This window comes from Brugia malayi, assembly GCF_000002995.4.
Source record: "Brugia malayi strain FR3 genome assembly, contig: Bm_v4_Chr1_scaffold_001, whole genome shotgun sequence".
NCBI lineage: Eukaryota > Metazoa > Nematoda > Chromadorea > Rhabditida > Onchocercidae > Brugia > Brugia malayi.
Window position 1 is genome coordinate 1,103,470 of NW_025062475.1, and position 26,370 is coordinate 1,129,839.

Consider the following 26,370-nt stretch of genomic DNA (forward strand, 5'->3'; position numbering starts at 1 on the left):
ACAGCGAAGACTAAATAATTATTTCGATATGAAGAAATTTTGAGTTTTTTTTTTAAATAACAAAAATATTTGTTCTTTTTTTTTATTAAAAACTTTTGACATTTTAATTTTTTATTAACAATGTAAAAGTTTTTTGTTTACTAATTGAAATTAATTAATTATTGTTAATTGAGTTTTGTTCAGCGATATAAGTATAAGTAATTAGATAAGTATAAAATTAACAATGCGCACCTTTTAAAGTAATTTTCAATTATGCAAAAAGAAAGTTTGGCAAATTTAAATGTCAAAAAATTTAAAAACAATTGTGTAGAATTAAATTTTTAAAAAAATTCAACTCATTTTTATATTTGTTAATTAATTAATTCTGTTCTGAATTTCCATCATTTTTCAGTTTTTTTTTGTTCTTCAAAATAATTTTAAACAAATATAAATATAATTTAACAATTTAAATAAATGTATTTGTTGGTTAATTTAAATGCATTAATTATTTGTTTACAACTCGAATGTATTAATTATTTGTTTACAATTGATTACAAATGAATTTAATTCCTTTCAAATGTTGATCCGTCCAATGAAATGTTAATTTCCGAAATGAAATAACATTGAAATTAGTTTATATCATGAATAAAATATTTGTAAACAATTTTAGACTATTTTGTTTATTTGTTTGTTTTTTTTTTTTTTTTTTTTTTTTTTTTTTTTTGGTGTAAAAATATTTTTGGTATTATCTTTTCACTTTTTTATCAAAAAACAAATCAGCGATTCTCATTTAAAATTTAAATTTTGCACAGTTGTTTACAAAATTTTCTAATTTTCGTATAATCTTAAAATGTCGCATGTCGCATGCTTAATTTTATTATTTTATTAAATCATTCCCATTCCTAAAATTAATTTTCTCAATTTTTTATAGACTATAAAAAGAAAAAAGATTGAGTAACAATTATTATTTCTATTATTATTAATCATTATTATTAATTAATATTAATTATAGGTGTATTTTTTCTTTTATCGTTTCATTTGTAGAAAATGTAAGTTCTAATTAATTTTTGATATATAAAATTTTTTATTGTAAATTTATCATTCTAAAATTATAATTGAAAAGGAAGAAAATATTTTGAAATAGATTAATTGCGATGATTAATACAATTTAAAGTAATTAATTTAAAATTATAATTAAATTCTATCCAATATTTTGATTTTTTTTTTTTGGACCAAATTTTTAATACTATTTCAATTTGTTTATTTTAAAAATGATCAATTCAGGTAATGCTTATTTAATTTTATTTTTGTTTCATTCATATTTTTATGATTCATTAAATTTTTTTTTTTTAATTTTTTTTGTTTTTTGCTAAAGAAGCAAAAACAAAAAAAGCAAAGTAAAGTAATGTAATGTAAAGTAAACAATATTTTAATTTACTAGTTTATTACAAAAATAAATAATGTTAGCTTGTTGAAATTTAAAAAGCTAAAAATTTGATTCAATATTTATCAATTTGAAAAGTTCTTTTCAAATATTTACTTTTATTTCTTATTTTTCTAAACTTTTTTTTTCTCCTTTCTTCTCTCTCTCTCATTATTCTTTCTATCATTTTTCCAAACCTCCTTTTCTTCTTTTCTCTCTCTCTCTCTCTCTCTCTAAGCAACAATTCTTCAAAAAAAAAAGGAAAAGAAACGACGAAAAATAATAGAAATATTTTTTAAATTTTAAAAATTTAAAATAATAATAAATGAGAAAAATAAAAGAAAAAAAGAAAAAAGAAAGAAAGAAAAGAATGTAAAAGTTAAGAAATTATTTTACGAAATATATTTTTTTTTAATTTTGTTTTAAATTTTCTATTAAATAATTGTTAATTTTTTTAGCCACGTGCGTCAGTGTCACCTGTTCCGTCACTTAGTTCACCGATAATTCCAACTAGCGATACGTCAACAAAATTAGGCGTTGTCTCAAGTCTAACTAAACAATTTGAAATGAATACAAGTAAACAACAAACAATCGATGAGTCACTTTCACGACCAATCAATGGCAATAAATGGAGTCCAAAGGTAAATCCTATTAATTTGTTTATTATTTCAAATATTTCTATTACAATTCAAATTACTAATATATACTACTTTATTTAATTAAAATTAATTACCGATTTTAATATTACTAAAAAATAATTAAATTATATAATAACAAATATTTTATTTTAAACATTTCTATTACAATTCAAATTACTAATATATATATTACTTTATTTAATTAAAATTAATTACCAGTCTTAATATTATTAAATAAATAGTTAAATTATATAATAACAAATAGTTTGATTCAATTTTTTTTTTTAACACTCTTATTAATTTCATAAATTTTACTTCTTGCTAAATTTGTAAATTTGTCCATTAAAATAAATTTAAATGAATGATTAGATAGCTTATAACTTTGGCAGTTTCTTTAAATGCTAATTAATGCTTACTCATTAATTATCATGCAATTGCATTACTAAAAAAAAAAAAATTTGTAATTATTATTAAAAAATTCAAGTAATTAAGTAATGCTGGCATTTGAAGTACTTATTTTTTGATAAAATAAATTTAATCAATTTTAGCATATTTGTAAATTATTTATAAATAAAACAATCAATATATTAAATAAAAATAAATTAAACTAACAATAAATTTATAAATTAACATTTATTATAAAATTATAAGTGTGACATATGCGCATGAAATAATTTCTCATTGCTTTATTCAGTAACCTTTACAAATTTCATTTCTTTTAATTTTGTAATCAAAAAAAATGACACATCAATTATGTTTACTTTAAAAAAAAAAGCAAGAAAGAGAGAGAGAGAGAGAGGGAGAGAGAGAGAAAAAAAAACAAATTTCTAATATTTTTGAAATGATTAATCAAATATTATAATGAATAAAAATAAAAGACGAAATGAAAATAAATATATCAAAAATGTTTTATTTATATATTACCAAAAAAAAAAAACAAAACATTTTAATATAAAATATTTTATTATAATTCATTGAGGGAAAATGCAATGCAATTTATTTACATATTTTCTTTCAGTGTTTATTGTTTACAAATTCAATGAATTTTCTGAAACATTTGAATGCATTTCGTAATATTTGCACAATTATTAGCTTACATTTGTCTAAAAATTTTTAAAATAATAAATAAATTTTCTTTCATAGTAATAAACAAAAAAAAAAAAAAAAAAACTTTTCAAAAATTTGCACATTTTAAAATTTTTTAATTTTGAAAATTTCATTACATTTTTGTCTTTGCTATAAGTATCATTTTTTGTTTACTTATAAAAATTCCTTTTTATAGTAGAAAATAATTTTGTATGTTTGATTAGCAATAAGTAATACTCAGTAATTAAATAATTTTAATTAATTAATCTTTAATTAATGGAGAAGTAAGTGAGTTAGAGAAAATTTTTTTTATTACTTAATTATTACATTTGTTACTTACCTATTACTTATTATTACTTTATTACTTACTTATTTTATTCCTTATTATTCACACACAAAAAATTTTTTTTATTATTTACTTATTACTTTTGTTACTTACCTATTACTTATTATTACTTGATTGTTTTATTACTACTCACACAAAAAATTTTTTTGTTACTTGCATATTGCTTTTGTTACTTACCTATTACTTATTATTACTTTATTACTTACTTATTTTATTCCTTATTATTCACACACAAAAATTTTTTTATTATTTACTTATTACTTTTGTTACTTACCTATTACTTATTATTACTTGATTGTTTTATTGCTACTCACACAAAAAATTTTTTTGTTACTTGCATATTGCTTTTGTTACTTACCTGTTACTTATTACCTACTTATTTCATTATTTACTTATTACTTTATTACTTATTACTTGTTTGTTATTTAGTATTCATTTCTTTTTTTTTCTGGAGTAAAATTTTAAAATTTCTTTAATTTTAAGGGTGGTCCAAAGCCAAAAGAATTACCACAACTATTGCCAAGTGTTGAATTCATGACAACGCCATCCGGTGGAAAGTATAAAAAGATTGATTATGAGGTGATTGAAGATAGTAAATTGCCTAGAAATGAGTTGCAAGATGATTCAACTACAAAGTATAGCTTCGAAAAAGTAAGTTTTAATTAAGCGTAAACGTGAACAAACACGTTGAAAACGTTTTTAGCTTTTATAACGTATGAAATATTCAATTGAAATAATTGAAATTGAGAAAAAAAGCGTGAAAAAAAGGTGAAATAGTCAATATTGTGTCGCTAAATTTGTTATTTATATAATTACTAAAAAATTTATTTATTTATTTACTTTGTTTATTTTTTTATTTTTTAATGCTATTCATTTCATTTAATGGAAATGTTTATTTTTTTCTCTTTAACTAAAAGAATAATTTTTTATCAAATCAAACTTTCGTTTTTGTTTATTCCAAAAATAAATATATAAGTAAGTAATAAGTTATTAAATGAGACAAAAAAAAAAATAAAAAAAAAGCAACAAAAGTAATTGTTTTAAAATATATAAAGTAAAATTTACTGATTAATAAATCAAATAAAAAAAATGAAAAAATGAAATAAAATAAAAGTTAAAAATAAGAAGTAATTGTTGAAATTGTAATGATAAAGAAAAGAAGGAAGCGAATAAATTATGATTGAGAAAAAAAAATTCGAGAACAATTCTCGAAAAGAAAAAAAAAAACGAGTTTAATAAATAATAAATTATTTATTTTTCTTTAATTTGGAAATAACAAATTATAATTAATTATACAAAAAGAAAGAAAAAAATATAACAAATTGTTATTTATTTAATTTTCTTTTCAAATATTTAATTATGAAAAATAATTGTCATTTATTTGTGTAAAGTGAAAAATGAAAATATTATTAAAATTATAAAAAAAAAAAAAAAAAAAACTTAGTTATTTTATTTCTTTGTCAAAAAAAAAAATGAAAAAAGAAAAAAGTTGAAAAGATAAGAAAATATTTTTGTACTTTCTTTATTTGTAAAAGAAAAAAAAATGAAATCAGAACCTTTTTTTTGTTTAAATATTTACTTTTCTCTTCATATATATGTAAAAAAAAAAAGTTAAAATCATATTTACTATACGAAATTAAATTTCTAAAAACATTTTCAAAATGCTAAAGTTAAATTTTATATAAAATTTAGGATAGTGTTTATTTTTCATTTAAATTTTACTAACAATAAAAGTAATTAAAAAATAAAATTACCTGTAAATTTTCCATACATATTTATGCTTGTTTACTAAATAAAAAAGCTTAATTAAAGTTTAATTTTTTAAATCATTTTTGCAATTTAATTTTATTATTTACAAATTATTTCAATTATTAAAAAATAAATTATTTAAATTACCTAAATTATAGAAACGAGAAGAGAGTACCATGGATATATCATCATCATCATCCGATACACAATTCATCACACCTTCACAACAAAAGGAACAGGTAAATTAATAATAACTAATTATTGGAACAAATAATTATCACAAAAATTTTTTTTAAATAATTTTTTCTTTTTCGTTTTTCGTTTTTTTTTTTTTTTATTCAACAATTTATTATTTATTAAATTGTTTACATTTAATTTTATGTTAATTTAAGACAAAATTTATTTTTCATTTAAATTAATGAAAAATAAAAAATTATTAATTTAGAATTTACTATTATATTAATAACTATTTAAAATATATTTCATATATTTTAATGATTTTTTATTGCTTAATCAATTTTCATCCGATTATAACTTCTAATATTGTTATTAATTGTTTTGTTGAAAATATCTAATTTAATTAGCACTAAAAATTTCAAATTGTCTCATTGCGCACACATAAAAACTTACCAAAAATTCAAGTAATTTACTTCAAAATTTGTTAAATATTTAAATTAATTAAATAATTCAAAATTGATAATTTAGAGAATTTTTTTTTTCTTTTTTTTTTTATTGTTGTAATATAATCATTGGCATATACCATTTTTAAAACAGCTAAACAAATTTTCAGATTACTGTCTACGAGTATGATTCACAAAAAATCAGTCGTCGATCAGGTGAAAAACCAATTGCGCTTACAGAATACGAACAAAAGCTCGAAAAGGTTTGTTTTATTAAGCAGTTTAAAAAAGTAATATATAATTTAAAAAAAAAAAAAAGATGATTTAATTAAAATTATTAAAAAATGAAATCAAGCATTAGAGAAAATAAAAATAAAACTAAAACAAACAATAATTTTTCTTTTTTTTTTTTTTTTTTTTGAAAAGAAAGCCCAGAAAAAGTGGCCTTAAAATTTTTTAGTAATAGGAACAGATAATTTAATTTCATAGTTTTATTTCATTAATCAAATTTTTGGCTTAATAAAAGACTTAGCTAATTACATCCAGGCATTATTTTAATGCCTACTCTATCGGAGTAACATATCCGGAATGATACATCCGGAATGCTTCTTTTTTTTTTTTCACAGGATTCAATGCCTCATCGACATCAGTGGACTGAAGAGACAAAAACTGAAGTATGGTCATCTACTTCTAAAGGTGTTTGGCAATATGATATAAAGCATTTTCCGCCTGCTACTATAACACCACCGGCAGCTACAGCAAGTCGTGGGTTATGGGAGAGTGCGGAATCCAGTCGCGGATTGTGGGAGAGTGCGGAATCCAGTCGTGGATTAAGGGATAGTGCGGAATCACGACATCGTAATGTTACAAGTTATGATGAGAAGCCAAAGCCAATAACGGATAATGTTGGTTCTACATCATCAACAGTTGTGATAAAACAGGATCAGGAAGGACGAATGTTATCATCCGAAACGTGGGATACGAAACGTCAAAAAACGTCATATTCTACTGCTTCAACGTTGGAAAAAACACGTGAACTTGATGAAGAAATTGCTGTAAGAATATTTCTTTTCTTTATTTAAGAGAAAAAGAATATAATTTCTTGATTAATGATAATAACCACTTTTTTTTTTTTTATTTAATTATTTAAAATTTTGTGGGGAAAAAATGATTAATTAATTAATTAATTAATTAATCAATGTTTGTTTTATTTAGATTATTATTTACTAGTTAAAATTATTTAGGCTTACTTAATAATTCACAAATACATTTATAAATTATCACTTTATTTTAGGAAAAAGAAGATGTTCGTCAACATTCACCAATGTGGGCAATAATAAAATCCACTCGTCATGATGATATTCAAGAAAAAGAAGTTTATTTTTTTTTTTTAATTTTATTAAATTTAAATCTGAGATATTTTGTTGACAGATATAATAAGCTTAATGTGCTTTTTTGTTTTTGTTTTTAGCCGGAAGAAAAAGAAAAATTAAATTACGATGGTAGTAGCATTCGTACTAGTCGTACGTCAAATTGGGAAACAACGGAAAAGGTAAAATTTATAATAAATATAAATTTTTCTTTTATGATATTTAAACTTTTATTTATTTGTATCAAAAAAAAAAAAAAAAAATGAAAAAATAAAAGTATAACTTAAAAATTTGTTAAAGTAATAGTAGTTCTTATATAAATTTCATTTTTTATTATTTGCATCAGAAAGAAAAATAAAAAGAAATATAAAGTATAACTTAAAAGTTTGTTAAAGTAATAATAGTTTTTATATAAATTTCATTTTTTTTTTATCACCAAAAATCATCAAAAAAATATTTAATTAAATTAATAGTGATAATGAAATCTGCAATTTTTGTCATAAACTTACAAAAACTGTATACAAATTTTTGATAATTGCGGAAGAATTTAATACTTAAAAACTTAAATACATAAAAAATTACAAATATTTTTCTTTCCAACATTTTTTTGAACATTTCAATTAGACATTTTTGATTTTTTTTATCAAAAAAAAAATGTTCATTTCTATTTCCATTGCTAAATTCATTGCATATTTCAAATTAATTTGATAAGAAAAGAATATTTGTTTTTATAATAAAATTTAGATTAAAAAAAAATTCATCAAATATTTTTAAAAATTTTCAATTTTGTATTTCTTTTTTCAGTTTTTCTTTTAATAAAAGGAAAAAAAAAATGAAACAGAAAAATATTTGATTTGAAATAAAAATGGATCATAAATTTTTTGCAATTCAATTTATTTAAAATGAATTTTCGTTTTTTTTTTTTTTTTTTTTTTTAATGTTTACTAAAATTATTTATAAAGCAAAATATGTTTGATAGAAATTTGTAACCAAAAAAAAAAAAACATTTGAAATGTTTGCTCAGCTAATATTGCATAACGATATGAAATATTAAATATCCTTAAAATATTTGTGCTTTTAAAGCAATGATAATAATATGCAAATTTTCCGGATTATTTTACTGATAATCATTCAGGAATTAATTTAATATAATATTACTTATCATTCATTGCAATTAATTTATATACAACTTATAATTTTTTTTTTCTATTTAATTAGTTCATATTAATCATTAGCTAATTAGAAAATCAATTAATTAATATAATAATTAAATTTAGCAAATATATTTTCAAAAAAAAAAAAAAAAGGAAAAAAGAAAAAAAATTTGAAATTTTTAACATTCTATAAATTTTTAAATAACATTTGCATTGAATATTATTAATTCGATTATCAATGATGCATAATAGCCATAAAATGATGGAAAATTTTTTTCTTTTTTTTTTTTTTTTTTTCAAATATTTCAAAAAAAACAGAATTGAAAATGTAACTTCCACTCATAAAATTTCATTTTTCGTTTTTTAATTTTTAGAATTTAAAAAATTTTTAAAATAAATTTTTTTTTTTCATTTTTTTTCTTTTTTTTGCTTTTCAATTTATTCAAATTATTTCACAAGGAATTAAAATTTTTGCTCTTAATTCATTCCAATTTGATAGTAATTTATATGCGGCGAGTTTGCTATTATCAGGTTATCAAATATTTTAATTCTTTAAAATTTCTTTAATGATAATTTTATTTTTTTTTTTTTTTTTTAAAAAAAAAAAAAAACTTACATTCTTTAGAATTAATTAAATTTTTCAAAAAAAAAAAAAAAAACAAAAAAATTAAAAATAAAAGTAATGTAAGATATTTTGAAATCAAAATTTTTAAAGTAATTTATTAGAATTAAAAACAATTTTTATTGAATTGAATAAATTTTTTTCAAAAAAAAAAAAAGAAGAAGAAAATAAAATTAAACTATTTTTAAATTACTATTATATAATTCACTTTATTTTACTATATGGTAATCATATTTAAATTAATTTCAATATTTTATGTATTAAAAAAAGGACCAAAAACTCATTTAAAATTAATAATAAATTAAATTTAAATAAATTAAATATCCATTAAATGATTACAACATTTTTTCTATCAATTTTGTACCTAATGCTTAAATTTTAATGTTTTCATTTTCGCTTTTCGTTTTTTTTTTTTTTTTATTAAGTAATTCAATTTCAATTATTTAATTTAAATTTATTCCATTACTTGTCATGTATAAAACTGAAAAGTATTTGATACTTTAGAAATTGTTTGCACTATTTGTCAATATATTTTGATAGATATATGTGGCGACTGTACATGCCTTATCACTTTAACGGTGATAAAGTGATAAGTAAACAAAAATCTCCCTTTGAATTCATTTTATCATTGTTACTTTCCATCATTCCAATTTTCCATTTACCCATTTCTTACCCAACCAAATAGGAAGTACTTCCTGCATTATTTCATTTATCATTTTTAATGATTATTTTATGCATAAAACATTTTATCATATCATTATAATCTATCGAATGCATTTATTATCAGTTATCTTTTACTTTTACTTGCTTATCATTTTTCTATCAATTTGAACTTACTACTGAATAACTTTAACTTTTTTGCAGCACACAAATATTTTATTAATTGCTAACTTTGATATTTTTTTTTTTTTTTTTCATAAACTTCAAATTTTCACTTAACACAATTGAAAGTTAAAATAACAAAGTTATTTTATTAATTATAAATTTCATTGAAATTTTTTATGAAATTTTAGTTACATATTATCACTATTTTCTTTTTTCTTTTTTGTTGACAAAATAAATTATTTCGATGACATATTAATCATCATGAAAAGAATATATTTAAGCAAAATTTTGAATAAAATTTAAAATTATTATTTTCCATTTCAATTTTAGAAATTAATTATGTGACCAAATAAAAATGTTTTTATCTAAACATTAAATTAATTTTATCAATTTTTAATCATTTTAACTTCTATTAAAACAACATTTTATATAAACTTGTAATATTAAAAAAAAAAAAAAAAAAAAAATGGTTGAATCAATTTTTGTATGAAAATATTTGTTAAATCAAATGTACTCCAAATGAAAATATACTAAATTTAATTTTTTTAAATTAAGTATTATATATATATATACTAAAATAAAAAAATACTAAATTTTTATACTAAATTTATAAAAGTTAATTTTTACAATTAAATATTGTTAATTGATCAAATTTAACATAATTTTCTTTTTTATAATTTCAACAATTTAATAATTTTTACATTGTTTGAAGTAATTTTTTCCATCAAAACTAAACTAAAAACGAAATTGAAATATTTGAATAATAATAAATTCATTAATTTTTTTTTCTCTTAAATTTCAAATAGAGTAGAAAATGAAGATTTTGAAGAGTTCAAAGGAACGTTCAGAAATGACAACACAACAGAAAACTCAACAAACACCGCCACAATTACCTGTAATCTCTTCATCATCTCAGGTAGAAATAATTTTTAAACAATTTACAACTAAATTACAAATATTTTCAATTGGTGTAAACAGCTTAGTGTAATGAGGCAAAATAAATGCAATTTATTTGAATTATATATTTTAAAAAATATAAAAAAAAAAAAAAAAAAAAAAAAAAACATAAACAAAACACTTAAACGAAGCGTTATAAGTAGATGAAATGAAGCAAATATTTAAATATAAAGTAGGAAATGTTTTTATTTACTTAAATACTCAAATATTACATAAACACTTGAATACTCAAATATTATATAAATACTCAAATATTATATAAATACTCAATTATTATATAAATACTCAATTATTATATAAATACTCAATATTATATAAATACTCAAATATTATATAAATACTCAAATATTATATAAATACCAATATTATATAAATACTCAAATATTATATAAATACCAATATTATATAAATATAAAAATACCAAATATTATATAAATACTCAAATATTATATAAATACTCAAATATTATATAAATACTCAAATATTATATAAATATTCAAATATTATATAAATACCCAGTTATTATATAAATACTCAAATATTATATAAATACTCAAATATTATATAAATACTCAAATATTATATAAATACTCAAATATTATATAAATACTCAAATATTATATAAATACTCAAATATTATATAAATACTCAAATATTATATAAATACTCAAATATTATATAAATACTCAAATATTATATAAATATTATATAAATACTCAAATATTATATAAATACCAAATATTATATAAATACTCAAATATTATATAAATACCCAATATTATATAAATACTCAAATATTATATAAATACCCAATTATTATATAAATACTCAAATATTATATAAATACCAATATTATATAAATACTCAAATATTATATAAATACTCAAATATTATATAAATACCAATATTATATAAATACTCAAATATTATATAAATACTCAAATATTATATAAATACTCAAATATTATATAAATACTCAAATATTATATAAATACTCAAATATTATATAAATACTCAAATATTATTATATAAATACTCAAATATTATATAAATACTCAAATATTATATAAATACCAATATTATATAAATACTCAAATATTATATAAATACTCAAATATTATATAAATACTCAAATATTATATAAATACTCAAATATTATATAAATACTAAATATTATATAAATACCAATATTATATAAATACTCAAATATTATATAAATACAATATTATATAAATACTCAAATATTATATAAATACCAAATATTATATAAATACTCAAATATTATATAAATACCCAATATTATATAAATACTCAAATATATTTTCACTTAAATACTCAAATAATATGGAACAAATTTACTACTATTAACAGTTGATGATAAAATAAATATTTAAAAAAAGATAAACAATATTTTTACTTTAATTTAAAAAATAAATTCCTGTATTAATTTATAAATCAAATTTTTTTCGTTTTAATTTTTCTTATTTTCTCCCACATCTATTAAATTACAATAATTTTATTAAATATATAAATTATTTTAATTGTGGTAATATGAAATTTTATTTTTTTGAAATAAAAACTTTATTTGAAACGAATTATAATTTTTTTTTTTTTCATTTTCTTATGACAAATTTAATGTTAAATGTTAAAAAGTAAGCTATCCATGACATAATTACATTTTAATTATTTTTTTTAAAAAAAAAAAAAGAAATTTATAATAATTCATTTACTACAATTTCACTACAATATAGCAATCATAAATACTATTTAAAAAAAAGAAAAGAAAAACTTTTGTGAAATTTATTTTAATTTCCATTAAAAAAGCAAAAAAAATTTAATGAAATATAGAAAGTAGATTGAAATTAATAAAAAAAATTTTTTTTTATAAGTATAAATTAAGGTATATCTTAAAAAGCTCTTTATTTTCTTTTAATGAAAAAAAAAAATTTTTATTAAATTTTTTAAAAAAAATTCATACCCACTGTAGAATATAGAACTATTATTATTATTACTGTTATTATTATTATTGTTGTTATTATTAATTCTTTTATTATTATTATCATTATCATTATTGTTATTACTATTATCTTTATTATTATTACTATTATTATTACCATTATCATTATTATTGTTATTATTATTATTATTATCATTATCATTACTATTATTATTATTGTTATTGTTATTATTATTCCTGATACTTATTATGTGCTAGTAAATAAGATATTATCATCATAATACAATTATTCTTTCAATTTTATTATTTTTTATTAATTTATCAAAATTTATAATTATTTCTATTTTTGATTTGTCAATTTTAATTTCTATACTTTAAACTAATATTATTTGCCTTCTTTTTTCCTTTTTTTTTTTTTTTTTTTTTTCAAAATAAATAAATAAATAAACATATTATTTCATTTATAAATTTGCAACAACAAATGTTCAATCATTGGTACAATCATAGCAATAGCATTTGTTTACTATTTAAAGATGAGCCGGGCAAATATTTACCCGTCATTCTTACCCATTTCTTTTCTACAGTACGAAATGCTATTGCTTTTGTAATGAAATTTTCTCATGAGAAAAGATTGTTTTTTTGGAATAAAAAAAATTATATTTTTTTTTTACAAATCGGTTAAATCTTTTACAATTCTAAATTCTCATCCATTGAAGGGAAATGAAATGAATAATTGAATTGAAATGAAAAGAGAGAGAGAGAGAGAGAGAGAGAGAGGGAAAGGGAGAAAAAAGATTATATCAGTGAATTGTTGATGAATAATTTCTTTTTTTTTCTCAAATTGAAAAATTTTAATTTATTTTCTTTGCTTCCAAACAATATGAATGTTTCAAATCATTTTTTTTTTTTTGCTGCAACAATAAGGATAATAGTTATTATTTCTATTTGTTCATTCATTAAATTATCAAATTTATTTTGGATGGAAAAAAAAGAGAATTAAATTTACTTCCATTGCTGTAACAAAAAAAATTTTGAAAATTTTTTGAACTGCAATTGTTCTAATTGAAATACTTAAAATAACTTTAATTGCTAAATTGTGTTGATAAGTTTGATAAATTGATTAAATTATTCATTATGTGTTTTGAATTAAAATGAAACATTTAAATTTTCATTATTGTTAGAAATTAAACTTTATTAAATTTATTAAAGTTCTCAAAATTTAAAAAAAAAAAAAAAACTCTATAATTTTAATTTTTAATGAACAAAAAAAGTTTCTTTCTATTTGTACGATTTCTAAGAAAGTTGTTTACAAAAAAGAAAAAAAATGAATAAATAAGCGAACTTTTCGAATGTTTTTTTTTTTTTTTTTTTTTCTATTGCTGAAAATATTTCAAATAGAATAGAATAAAATTATCAGTTTTAGTCATAAAAAAAAATCAAAAAAAAAAAGAAAAAAAAAGATTCTATGTAAAATGAATCATTCGCCAATTTCTTTCATTTTTCATTCCTTTCAATCCAATCGTAAACTTTTTCATTTCATTTCATTTCAATTCATTTCGTTTCAATTCACTTCATTTCATTTCATTTCATTTCATTTCAATTCATTTCATTTCATTTCATTTCAATTCATTCCAATTATCATTCTTTAATAGCCAACTATCGTTTAACATATGTTTATTTTTGTTTATCGTTTGTTTATTCAAATATTTCTACGCAACCAATCTTTTTGAATGCTTGAATAAATTATAAATATTTTTGAATTGATAACAAATATTAACGAATTTATTAAAATGATTCAATTTAATAATAGATCTCTTTTTTAGCTGCATAAATTTCTTTGTTTTATTTAATCATTTAATTTTTTTCAATCTTTTAGAATTTTAAAATTTAGTCTGATTTGAATCATCATTTCAAGCACTTTAATCAATTTATAAATTGTGCTTTAAAAAAAAAAAAAAACAAAAAGGAAAATTGATAAACGAAATGAAATTTTGTTTATAACTTTTGTGAATTATTAAAACCATAATGATTTCAAGTTTTTATTACTTTACTTGCATAAATTTTAATTAATATATAATTTTAAAAATTTCAACAACAAAAGAGCGAAAGATTAATGTTTGCATTTCAAATTTGCTTATAATATTAATAAATGTATCAAAGAAATTCAAAAAAGAAAAAAAAAAAAAAAGGCAAAATTTATGGTTTGCAATAAATTGTTGCTTTTTCATGTCGAGAAATTGTGATTCATTTAAATTCTGAAATGTAAACTTCTTACATTCTCTAAATACATTATACTTTAACGGATAGATAGATGAAACGATCATTTTATCCAATCATAAATTTCTATATTTGAAATAAAAAATTTTCCTTTGATATTTTTTAGTCTATTTTTAAAAAATTGATGTTAACCAGAAGAGTTAAGAAAAATTATTATATCATATAAAAATTTATAACGATTAAACTAAATTCAAAAATTTGCAGTTATTATAAAAGATTTCTTTTCTTTCTTTCTTTTTTTTTTTATTCAATCGATTATTACAGTTTTCCATATTTCTTCTTTTTTGTTTTTTACAAAAATGACTTTTTGGTGATAAAAAAAAATTTATTTTAATTTAAAAAAAAAAAGATTTAGTTTTGGTGATAAAAAAATGTTAAAAAACTTTCTTTTTTTTTTTTTTTTTAAATTAAAATTTTGTAGAAATTAGTTTTGTTTACAGTTTCATTTTGTTAATTAATGTAAATACATTTATAAAATTTTCTTATAATTTTTTGCAACAGTAACAAAATAGATAAAAATGAATTTTGAAATTCTTAGAAGCATCCTGAAACGATAAGTTCCGGTAAGATAGCAGAATCGAAAAGTTCAATGATGGATGGTACCACGAAAACATTTCAAACAACAACAATCATTGATCATCACAAAAGCAATGAAAGAGGAGGATCTGGTGCAATAAGACCAAGGCAAACTTTTAAATAGTCTTTTTTTTTTTTCTTTAAAAAAAAATTACAAATAGTTTTATAATTTAATTATTTAGTGAAAATTACATAAAGATAAATGAAACTTAAGAAGTTGAATAATTAAATAGAATTAAATAGGAAAATGACATATAAAATTTGAATGGATATCTGAATGGAAGGAACATTTTTGCGAAGCAAAATATTTAATTATTTAAATTGTGCTCATATGGCTTTTAAAATTGAATTTAAAAAGTAGAGTTAGTAATTAAATTTAAAAAGTTACTAATTAATCCAGGAATTATCCAAAATTTGGATTCCTCCAAATTTTTTATTTTTCGATCTTGAATTTTCAATTTTTGCAAGCCTAAATTAAGCCTTAAATGTGATATATTATTATTTTAACTTTAATGAGGCATTTTTCTTTAGGTAATTATGGAAGGTAATCAGATATCAGGATTAAGAGTAAAAGGTGAACAAAAATAATAGTATGATGATAACAATACTGATAATGATATGATAGTATCAAATAATATTAAAAACTTAAAAGTAAATATTAATTCAAAATTAACAATGTTACTAACGAAAAAAAGAAGATGAAGATAGTGATAGCAATGAAACTAACAGTATTTTTAGATTATTATCAGCAACATTAGCAAAAGTAACAATAAAAATGATAATAATAAAATATTAATGATAACAATTTTGTTACCAATAATTTTAAAGTACAAAAAAAAAAAAAAACGAACAATTAATTAAAATTTTTTTTTTCTATTTTCTGATATTTTTTGAAGAAAAAAAGTAGCAAAAAATTGACAGAAAACGGTGTATGTAATATTAAAAGTATCATAGAAATGAATGTATCATTTAACAAAAATTTTTTTTTTTCCTTTTAATTTTTTTTTTTTTTTTAATTCTAAAACAATTTTGATACAAAGCAAAGTGTTTTATCATAGAAAATTGAAATAACTTTTTATTTTTACTGAATGTCATTCGAAAAACAAAAAAAAAAAGAAAAAAAAAAACAAAATTCAACAAATTGTAAAACATTTTTACAAATGATTTAGCATTAAAAAAAAAAAACAAAAACAAGGTAACATTTTAAATACAATGAAAGGAAAAAATATAGAAGGATGGAATTCGCACCTACTGCTTTAATCATGAATTTATTTTGAATTTAATTTTTAATTTTGATATATTCTAATATTTAATTTTTGATATTTTTAATAATGACAAAAATTGAATTTAATATTTTTAAGTTTTAGCTAATGCAATCCTATAAATGACTGCACTTTAAATAGAAAAATATGGGAAAAGTGAAAATAAAATTTAAGCTTTTTTCATTTTTATTGCGGTAAGATTTAGTTTTTGATCGTAAAAATTCTAATTTTTATTTTCCTTTTTTTTTTTTTTTAAATTACAAATGAAAGTTGTAAAATTTTCTTTTTTTTATTGAAGTGCAATTTTGAATTATTTTCCCTTTAATGAAAAAAAGAAAATAGCCACATTTGATGCAATTAAGATTGGATGTTCAATAAGATAAATTTTATGTTTATGCGATTTTTACATAAGTGAAATTTGCTTCTGTAAATGTTTATTTACTATGTTTACAATTTTATTAGCTAAATTTTTTCTCTTAAAATTTTTAACATTTTCAATAAAATATGCTTTTGTTCAAAATCTTAAGAAAAACTCAAGAGAAACTAATTTTAAAACTTATACTTTTGCATATGGATACGGTAAGTTGAAAACAAACAGGTTTGAGGGGTAGGGAAATGGGAAGGAGGAAAATGAATAACTATCTGCAATCAACCTTTTCTTCAGGTATTTTTTCACTTTAGAGATAAGTAATTATGTCAACAGGTCGTTCCTTCTTCTAGAAACTTTAAAGATAAATACTGATGTTGAATAAACGAACCTTTAATTTTCTAATCTTAGAAAACCTAAAGGTTTATTAGAAAGTTATGGTAAAAAGTGCTCTTTCACAAAAATTCTTTCCATTTTTGACGAATAATTTTATATATTCAAGCTTTATTTGACAGTAAAGACATATATATCCCAAATTTCTATCATACTGTAGATATGTATTACGGTATAATGAATTTTATCATACTGTATTCTACAGTACGCCGCATCTCAATAATTCATCTTACATCCAAGTTTATTTTATCATATTGTGTAGTTTAGAATCAGTAAGTTATATGTATATTTAAATCATTGTTTTAATTCTGACATAATTACAAATTATTATAAAACTAGTGAAGTAATTTAAAAATATTGACTTTTTTTACATCTAACCAATCTTTTCTACGTATATATTATTTAGTTGATTTTTATTTGTTTCTTTTTTTCTTATTCATTTATATAATAATCATCTAATTCATATAATTAATCATATACAATAATTATATAATTCATAGATCATCTAATTCATATAATTAATCATATACAATAATCATATAATTCATATAATTAATCATATAAAATAATCATATAATTCATATAATTAATCATATACAATAATCATATAATTCATATAATTAATCATATACAATAATCATATAATTCATATAAATAACCATATACAATAATCATATAATTGATATAATTAATCATATACAATAATCATATAATTCATATAATTAATCATATAATCAAATAATTAATTATATAATTCATAATTAATCGAATATGCATTAGTGTGTGTGAAGAGGAAAACTAAAAAGATATGGCTGAATAATGTTAGAAATGTTATTACTTCACTTCAAATAATTGAGTTTTTTTAAAGTTTACATAGCTGTCTTACTATCATTTTTCTCAACAAATCACTTTTAGCTTTAATCTAATGCTATATTCATTTTTGTTATCATCATTGATGATTATTATTTTTGTTTTTATTATTATCGTTCATCACATTATCAAATTTTACTCATACTTAAATTGCACTAATAGTATCATCGATTAGCTTACTGATACAATTATTCCAACGATCTTTTCCCAATTTCGCTTTTATTTATTAGCAGTATGATCAGCAAATATTATATCATTTTTCATCTCTATACATTTAGCTCAGTTTGCCAAAATGCAAAAAGCATTTTCTTAGATCTTAATTAAATAACATAATATATGTATTTATTTATTTATTTATTTATTATTATTATTATAACTCTAATATCATTCAGATATGATTATTTAATATTTTATAAATCAATATTTTGCATAAATTATAAGAGATCTAACCTGTTAGATCGATATTAGCATTTCGTATTTTTCTTAGCTGACATTCATTATTCTGCATTTTCAAACCTTTATTGAATCATCTACATTCCATTTTTTCTCTCAACAGATATCTTTTCAATTGTTTTCTTATTCTTATAACATTTCACTATTTTGAATATTTAAATAATATCCATTCTCAATATCGTTTTAACAGAAATCTATTGTTTAAGTAACATACACTTACCCTTAAAATTTTTCCCATGACATTTTTGTTGACATTACTATCGTATAGAAATAGTTCTGTATAAAAGAAATTTAAAAAAAAAAAAAAATTAATTCAAAATTTAAGCAATAAAGGAACCACTGTAATGGTTTACAAATCTCGACTCTTTTTTTATTAAAAAAAATAATATAGGAACAAAATTATTTGTTTTTTTTTAAAAAAGATTTTTAAAAAAAAAAAAAACAAAAGATTGTTTTAAAATTAAACTTTTGCATAATTGAATATTTATCAATTAATAGTAATATATGAAAAATTGAAAATTTTTGAAAGAAACAAAAAGCAATGAAAAGAAAAAAAAAAAGAAACTCTTTGATATAATAAATCAGAATCTATACAACCGTTGTGGGTAAATACGAGGGAAAAAAGATGGGCACGGGTTGGGCAGAAGAAATTCCTAATGTACTTAATAAATTTCAAAAAAAAAAAACAAAGTAATTAAATACCTCTTTATATTTCTTTACTTTGTTCTAATCTTTGAATATTAAAATTGACGAATTGTTTAAATTGTCAATTCTTCCAGATGCTAGCTTCTTTTAACTTCTTAACATTTCACTATTTTTTACTTCTAACTTTTTTTTTTACTTTTTATCAATTTCAAAAATTAAAATTATTTTATTAGAATGGCTAAAATTTTTTCTTTGTAAAAAAATTGTAAGTTTATCGATGTTAATATATTTATTTATAAGAGGGAAAAAAAATTTTTTTTAGTTATACAATTCATAAAACATTTCAAAAAATGCTATCTTTTGTAAAAATAAAAAAAAAAAAATCGAAATTTGTTAAACTTTAGCAAATCTGACAAAAAAAAAAAAAATTCAATTTTTGTTGAAAATTTTAATTTGTTATATTTCAACTGCTATTTGAACTATTCCAAATATATTTATATATTATTGAATTTCCTGAATGTAACTCATATATTCGAGTAATCTCTCTTTGCATGATTAAATATCCGGTTGCATGATTAAATATCCGGTTATTTAATTGCTCCACTTTTTTTTTTTTTTTTTTTCCTTTTTCTTTTCTCAAATTTTATTTTCATTTCTTTTTTTTTATGAAATTCGATATGATGGTGCAAATAACAATTTTGAAAAAAAAAAAAAAAAAAAAAACTTTTATGACAAATATTCCAGAAAAAAAAAAAAAAAAAAGTGACAAACATTTTTATTCTAACCTTTTTCTGTTTGTTTATTGATTCATCTGCTATTAATTAGCTAAATGACTCATCAAAATGAGCTATGTTATCATCCATTATTTATTTATTTCAATTGTTTAGCTCTTTCTTTTCTTTTCTTTTTTTTTTTTTTTTTTTTGCATTTATCAATATTGATAATAATTTTTAAAATGAATGATAAAATTTAAAATTGAAAAAATTTTTTAAAAAATACTGAAATATTCTCGAGATATTCTCGAGACAGACTAAATATATTAGCTATTGGATGAAATAATGGAAATAATTTTGTTCTTTCTTTTTTTTTTTTTTATTTTTTCTTCTTCGAAAAGAAAGCTATAAAATAATGGAAAATAATGCTAATGAAAAATTTTTTCACAAGAATTTAATTTTAATTTTAGAATTTAATTAATTTTTCATTGTGTGCAAATGAAATTTGCAATTAAATTATAAATTTAAAGAGAAAATTAAAGGAAAAAGACAAAATTTGTTTTGTTTTTTGATAAAAAAAAAAATGAACTTTGTGCTAATTTGATGCTAATTTTATCATAACACATTTTTACATTTTAAATTAATTTTGAAATTTAAAATTAAAAAAAAAAAAAGAAAATCATTGAGAAAACAAGAAAGTTACTAAATAGTTGTTATTGTGTGTATTCGAGAATTATTGATTAGGAGAGGAAAAGAAAAAAAGAAAAGAAAATAAGAAAGAGAAAATGATGATTGAAGAGAGGAAGGAGAAATAGGAAGAAAAAGTAAACTTTGTATGCTATATAAGTAAACTTTTTTTTTTTTTTGGAAAAGAAGGAAAGAGAGGAAAAGAAAGAAAGAAAAAGAAAGAGAGAGAATGGAATTATTCTAAAAATATTTGGAAGAAGCAATTATTTTGAAAATGTAAATTAATCATAAAAATTTTGATTTGGTTTTTTTGTTTTTTTTTTTTTTTTAACTTTTATTTTTTGTCTTTGAAATAGAAACAAACAGAATTGTAAAATAGATAAGGAAAAGATGAGAAAACAGACGACTAGAAATTAAGCGAAATATGCTGAATGAAATGCAACGATATGAATTGAATTTGTTAAAAAAGAAAAAAAAAATTATATATTATAGAATAAATAAATTTTTAAGAAAAGGTTGAAATTAACAGTGTTGTAGAAAAAAAAGAAAAAATAAATATATAGAGAGAGTGAGAGTGAAAGAGAGAAAGAGAAAGAGAAAAAAGAGAGGGGGAGAGAGAGAATGAGCAGAATTCTATAACTTAAATATATTTTTTTCCGGAAAAAAAAAAGAAAAAGGAAAAAACCTAGCTGAGAAATTTGTTTGTTTGCTTCAATTTAAGCTTATTTCCGTTTATCACTTGAACAGCATTCCATTCCGTTCCTTTTTTATTTTCCGGTTGATAAATACTGCTGCAACGTGTTATTACTGTGCTAGAAATGAATCAATAAACAATTGAAAATAATCAAAATAAACAATTTTCAACCAAAATAATTCAATCATTGGAACAGACAGACGGACAGACCACTGACAGACAGACGAACACACACATACACACACACACATACACACATACATACACAATAGTTTGAAACAATATGTAAATTGAACTTCCACTTTTTTTCATTTTTAAAAGAACACAATGAATTAGCTAGCCTCACTTTGCCCATAACTACATGTATGCACAGACAGACAGATAGACCGACAAACAGACAGACACACACATACACATACACACATATATATGTATAAATTGAAACATTTTGAAATTTTGTTTTACGAACTAGTTTGAAACAATAATGTTTGTTTATATAAGAGCTCGTTGATGTATTATGCGTTAATCATCCGATCGAGTCTCACTGAATTAGTCATCCGATCAGTTAGTTCTCACTGAATTAGTTATCCGATCAGTTAGTTTTCACTGAATTAGTTATCCGATCAGTTAGTTTTCACTGAATTAGTTATCCGATCAGTTAGTTTTCACTGAATTAGTTATCCGATCAGTTAGTTTTCACTGAATTAGTTATCCGATCAGTTAGTTTTCACTGAATTAGTTTTCACTGAAATTAATTATCCGATCAGTTAGTTTTCACTGAATTAGTTATCCGATCAGTTAGTTTTCACTGAATTAGTTATCCGATCAGTTAGTTTTCACTGAATTAGTTTTCACTGAAATTAATTATCCGATCAGTTAGTTTTCACTGAATTAGTTATCCGATCAGTTAGTTTTCACTGAATTAGTTATCCGATCAGTTAGTTCTCACTGAATTAGTTATCCGATCAGAGTTTAGTAATCAATATGAATTAATCATACTGTTTCATTAGTTAATGAATGAAATAATTTTATTATTTAAGTAAATTAATTCTAATCAAACTTTATTTATACTTACTTCCAATCACTCAATTCTTTAATCAGTAAGTTGAAAGAATTTTCTTTTTTTAATGTTTAACCTTTATCACATTTCATCCATATATTTAGGTCATTTCAATTCACACATTTTTTTTTTTTTTTTTTGTTGTTGTTTACTTCCATTTTATTTCCTTTCAATTACAACAATTTATGAATAATATTGCTACAATAGAATAATTCCATTTCATCTGTAATCACTGAATCGTATCGTATTTTTTAATTTATTTAAAAAAGAAAAAAAAAAATATTATTGTTGACAAATTTGAGGACAACAACATATTGGGGACATCATGAAAAATAATTTTTACATTAAATTTTTGTTCACACTGTAATCGTATTTATATACAATTAATATTTTTTTTTTTTTTTTACAAGTTATTTTGTTTTGATTAGTTAAAATTAAAATTTTGAAACAATTAATAGAAAAAAAAATAAGCAAAATTAAAAGCTAAGAATGCTAGAAAAATTACAAAAAGTTCGAAAAGGAAAAAAAAAAAAAAAAAAAACAATCTTTGACAATATTTTTTATTATTATTACTGAAATTGTTATCTAATATCATCCTGAAATTTGTCACATTATTTTGTTCTAAAATTTATTTACAAATTTTTTTTTGCATTAATATTTCACAAAAGAAGAAAGAAAGAAAAAGCGACAAACATAATGAAATGATAATGAGAAAATTTAATGGATTGAATTTAAGTACATTTTCAATTCATTTCAAATGAATTAAATTATTCCATCAAATTTAGCTTTCTAACAAAATAAACATTTGCACTTTCAAATCTTTTTTTTTTTCCATCCATTTTCAAAGATGTTCCATTAAATTGACTTTTTTTTTTCTTTTTTTAATAGCTGTTGAGCACATATATGTATAATTTTTAAATAACCTTTTTTTTTTTCTTATTGATTGTATTGATTCTGTCTTTTTATTTTTTCTAAGTTATTTTTAAAGAAAAATTTTTAATTTTTTTTTTTTTTAAAAAAACTATGAATTGAATTAAATTGTTAACGAAAGTAACTAATTAATTTTGCTACTTTTAATGTTTAGTTTAATTAGTTATTGAAATGAATTCTCTTGTAAATATATATATATATATATATATATATATATATATATATATTAAAATAATTACAAATAAATGTAATGAATTATTTCTTGTTATTCTTGAACTGACAAATTTATTTAATTTGAATTCTCTCTCTTTTTTTTTTCCTTTAAATTTTTGGAAAGAGAGAGAGGGAGAGAGAGAGAGAGAGAGATGGAAATCTTTTTTCCATTCTTTTTTTTTTTTTCTTTTTTCACCTATCTCTTTCTAAATTTTCATCCCTTTTTTGAATTACTTGTGGAATTTGTTCATAACACACACACAACTGTTGTTGATTACATTCTCTGCTTCATATGATTATTATCAATTCTCTGTTATATTATCAGTAAATATGATAAGCTCTTATCTTTACTCTTCCATCTTTCATCAATTCTTTTCATTCATTCATTTAATAAATATATCATTTATTTATAAATATTCAGTATAATTCATATTCTATTATCAATTGCATTAATTAACATTCTAGTAAGTGACAAATTATTATAAGTATATACAAATGTGTGACATGAATAGTGTCACCAAACTGTATTAATGAATGTAGTTTGATAATCATCGAGATATCATTCGAGAATGAGAAAAAGTTTTGTAATGTTTTTTAAGCTTATTTATATTTACAACTTTTTAAAGCTTATTTCTATTTGCAAAATTCTCAAATAAAAAAAGATCCGTTTGTGTGACATAATTAGTGTCACCAACCGTATCAGTGAATGATATTTTGATAATCATCGAGATATCATTCGAGAATGAGAAAAAGTTTTGTACTGCTTTTTAAGCTTATTTATATTTGCACTTTTATAAATTCTCAAATAAAAAAAAAACGATCCTTTTTTTCTTCTCTTTTCTTTATCGTTGACTAAAAGGAAAAAGAAATGAAAAGGAAAGAATTTTTTTTTTAAAAAAAAAGTTTTACAAATTTATGTTGAAGATAGGAATGTTCATTTAGAAATATAATTATTTATTTTTATCATTTTTTTTTTCTTTTGATAAACAAACAAATAGTAATACTAAAAATATTTGAATAGCACTAAAGTTATAAGTAAAGTAGTAAGTGTTATATTAAAGTATATTATCGCAGAATATAATATATATATATAATATATTTAATATTTAAAATGGGTATTCAAATAAATTTGGGTAAGTTAAACATTCAAATAAATTCGGGTAAATTAAACAGGGAAAAAGATTTTAGTAAGTTTTTGCAACATGCAAAAACAATTGTTTACCTATTTCATTAATTTGGCTAGTATTATCTAACATGCAAATAGCATTTTGGCGGAGTGTCATATCGATTGCAAAAGCAAAAATTTAATTGTCACAACATATTGATTTTAATAGTTAAATTTAACTTTACCTAATTTAAATTCAATTTTTTTTTTTTTTTTGCTTAATTTTATTTTATTTAATTTCTTTTTTTTTCTCTCAAATAAAATTTTCAATCTAATTGAATTTGAATTAATATTTTTTTTTTTTTGCATAATTTTGCTTTACATTCACGTATTTCATCATTATAACACGTTAAAATGTATGCGTGAATTACGTCAATTACGTCAATTGATATGCAATGATTCATTTGGATTTAAGTAGCAATATGTTAGATTAGAGAATATATTTTGTTTAAATTTAAATAGTGTAATGTTACTTTATCAAATTTGATAAAGCTAATAAATTTAGCATAAATAAACTTATGTAAATTTCATTATTCTATTAATTTAATAATCAAATAAACATGTATAAAGTAAATTTTAAATCTATTAAAATGCATTTTATTGATTGAAATTCAAACATTTTTCAGTAATATGGAAGAAATTTCAATTTCGGATTATAGAAGTACAATTTCTGCTAGGCCAGTTTTTAGTCGAACTGTTGGATCAATATCTAGTCCAACTTATGGTATGACAACAGGTAAGTTTCATTTTAATTTTGATTAATTTAATTTTTAATTTTAATATTAAACTCTGAGTATAATAATTCAATCATCTTATTTTGAAGCTTTTTTTTTTGTGTGTGTGTGTAAATTTTAAACATTTTATGATTTTGAAAATTAATTCAAAAATTTTTTACCATATTTTATGAATACTTTAAAACGTATATTGTATTTACTTGTCGGATAAGTATCGAAATAAGAATTTAGAATTTTGGAATCTGTCATTTTTTAAGTGAATAATATAATTTTGAAAAAAAAAAAAACAAAAAAAATTTCAAAAACTATTTCTATAATTTGAAGCAACCGGTGGTAGAATCCTGAAAACCGTAACGGAAATCGGTTCATCATCATTGCATAGTAGTGGTATGTCACCATTTGGACAAAATGCTGCATCAGCAATACGTGATACACGTGAACGGGAAAAAAAGGAAATGAGCGATTTAAATGATCGTCTTGCTTCCTACATAGAAAAGGTTTTCTTTTCCTGATAAAACAACACGGAAGTAAATAAGTAAAAGAAGTAAATAATTAGTCAAATAAACAATTAATCAGTAAAAGTTAGCAAAAAAAGTAAATAAACA

At 19.8% G+C, this 26,370-nt stretch overlaps 1 protein-coding gene across 2 annotated transcripts in view; it reads left to right on the forward strand.

The window, feature by feature from the left end:
• Bm12386 (Uncharacterized protein) overlaps window positions 1-26,370 on the forward strand; it is a gene marked incomplete at both ends in the record, with an annotated part of 51,292 nt that overhangs the window by 18,241 nt on the left and 6,681 nt on the right. Inside the window, 11 exons of one of the 2 annotated variants that reach the window (XM_043076166.1) lie at window positions 1,861-2,043; window positions 3,956-4,123; window positions 5,380-5,460; window positions 6,012-6,104; window positions 6,468-6,896; window positions 7,136-7,216; window positions 7,313-7,393; window positions 10,642-10,728; window positions 15,542-15,687; window positions 25,658-25,767; window positions 26,090-26,262. In XM_043076166.1, the coding sequence (XP_042932100.1) occupies window positions 1,861-2,043; window positions 3,956-4,123; window positions 5,380-5,460; window positions 6,012-6,104; window positions 6,468-6,896; window positions 7,136-7,216; window positions 7,313-7,393; window positions 10,642-10,728; window positions 15,542-15,687; window positions 25,658-25,767; window positions 26,090-26,262 (1,632 nt within the window). The remainder of the gene's footprint in view (window positions 1-1,860; window positions 2,044-3,955; window positions 4,124-5,379; window positions 5,461-6,011; window positions 6,105-6,467; window positions 6,897-7,135; window positions 7,217-7,312; window positions 7,394-10,641; window positions 10,729-15,541; window positions 15,688-25,657; window positions 25,768-26,089; window positions 26,263-26,370) is intronic. The other variant, XM_043076167.1, reaches the window with a different exon arrangement.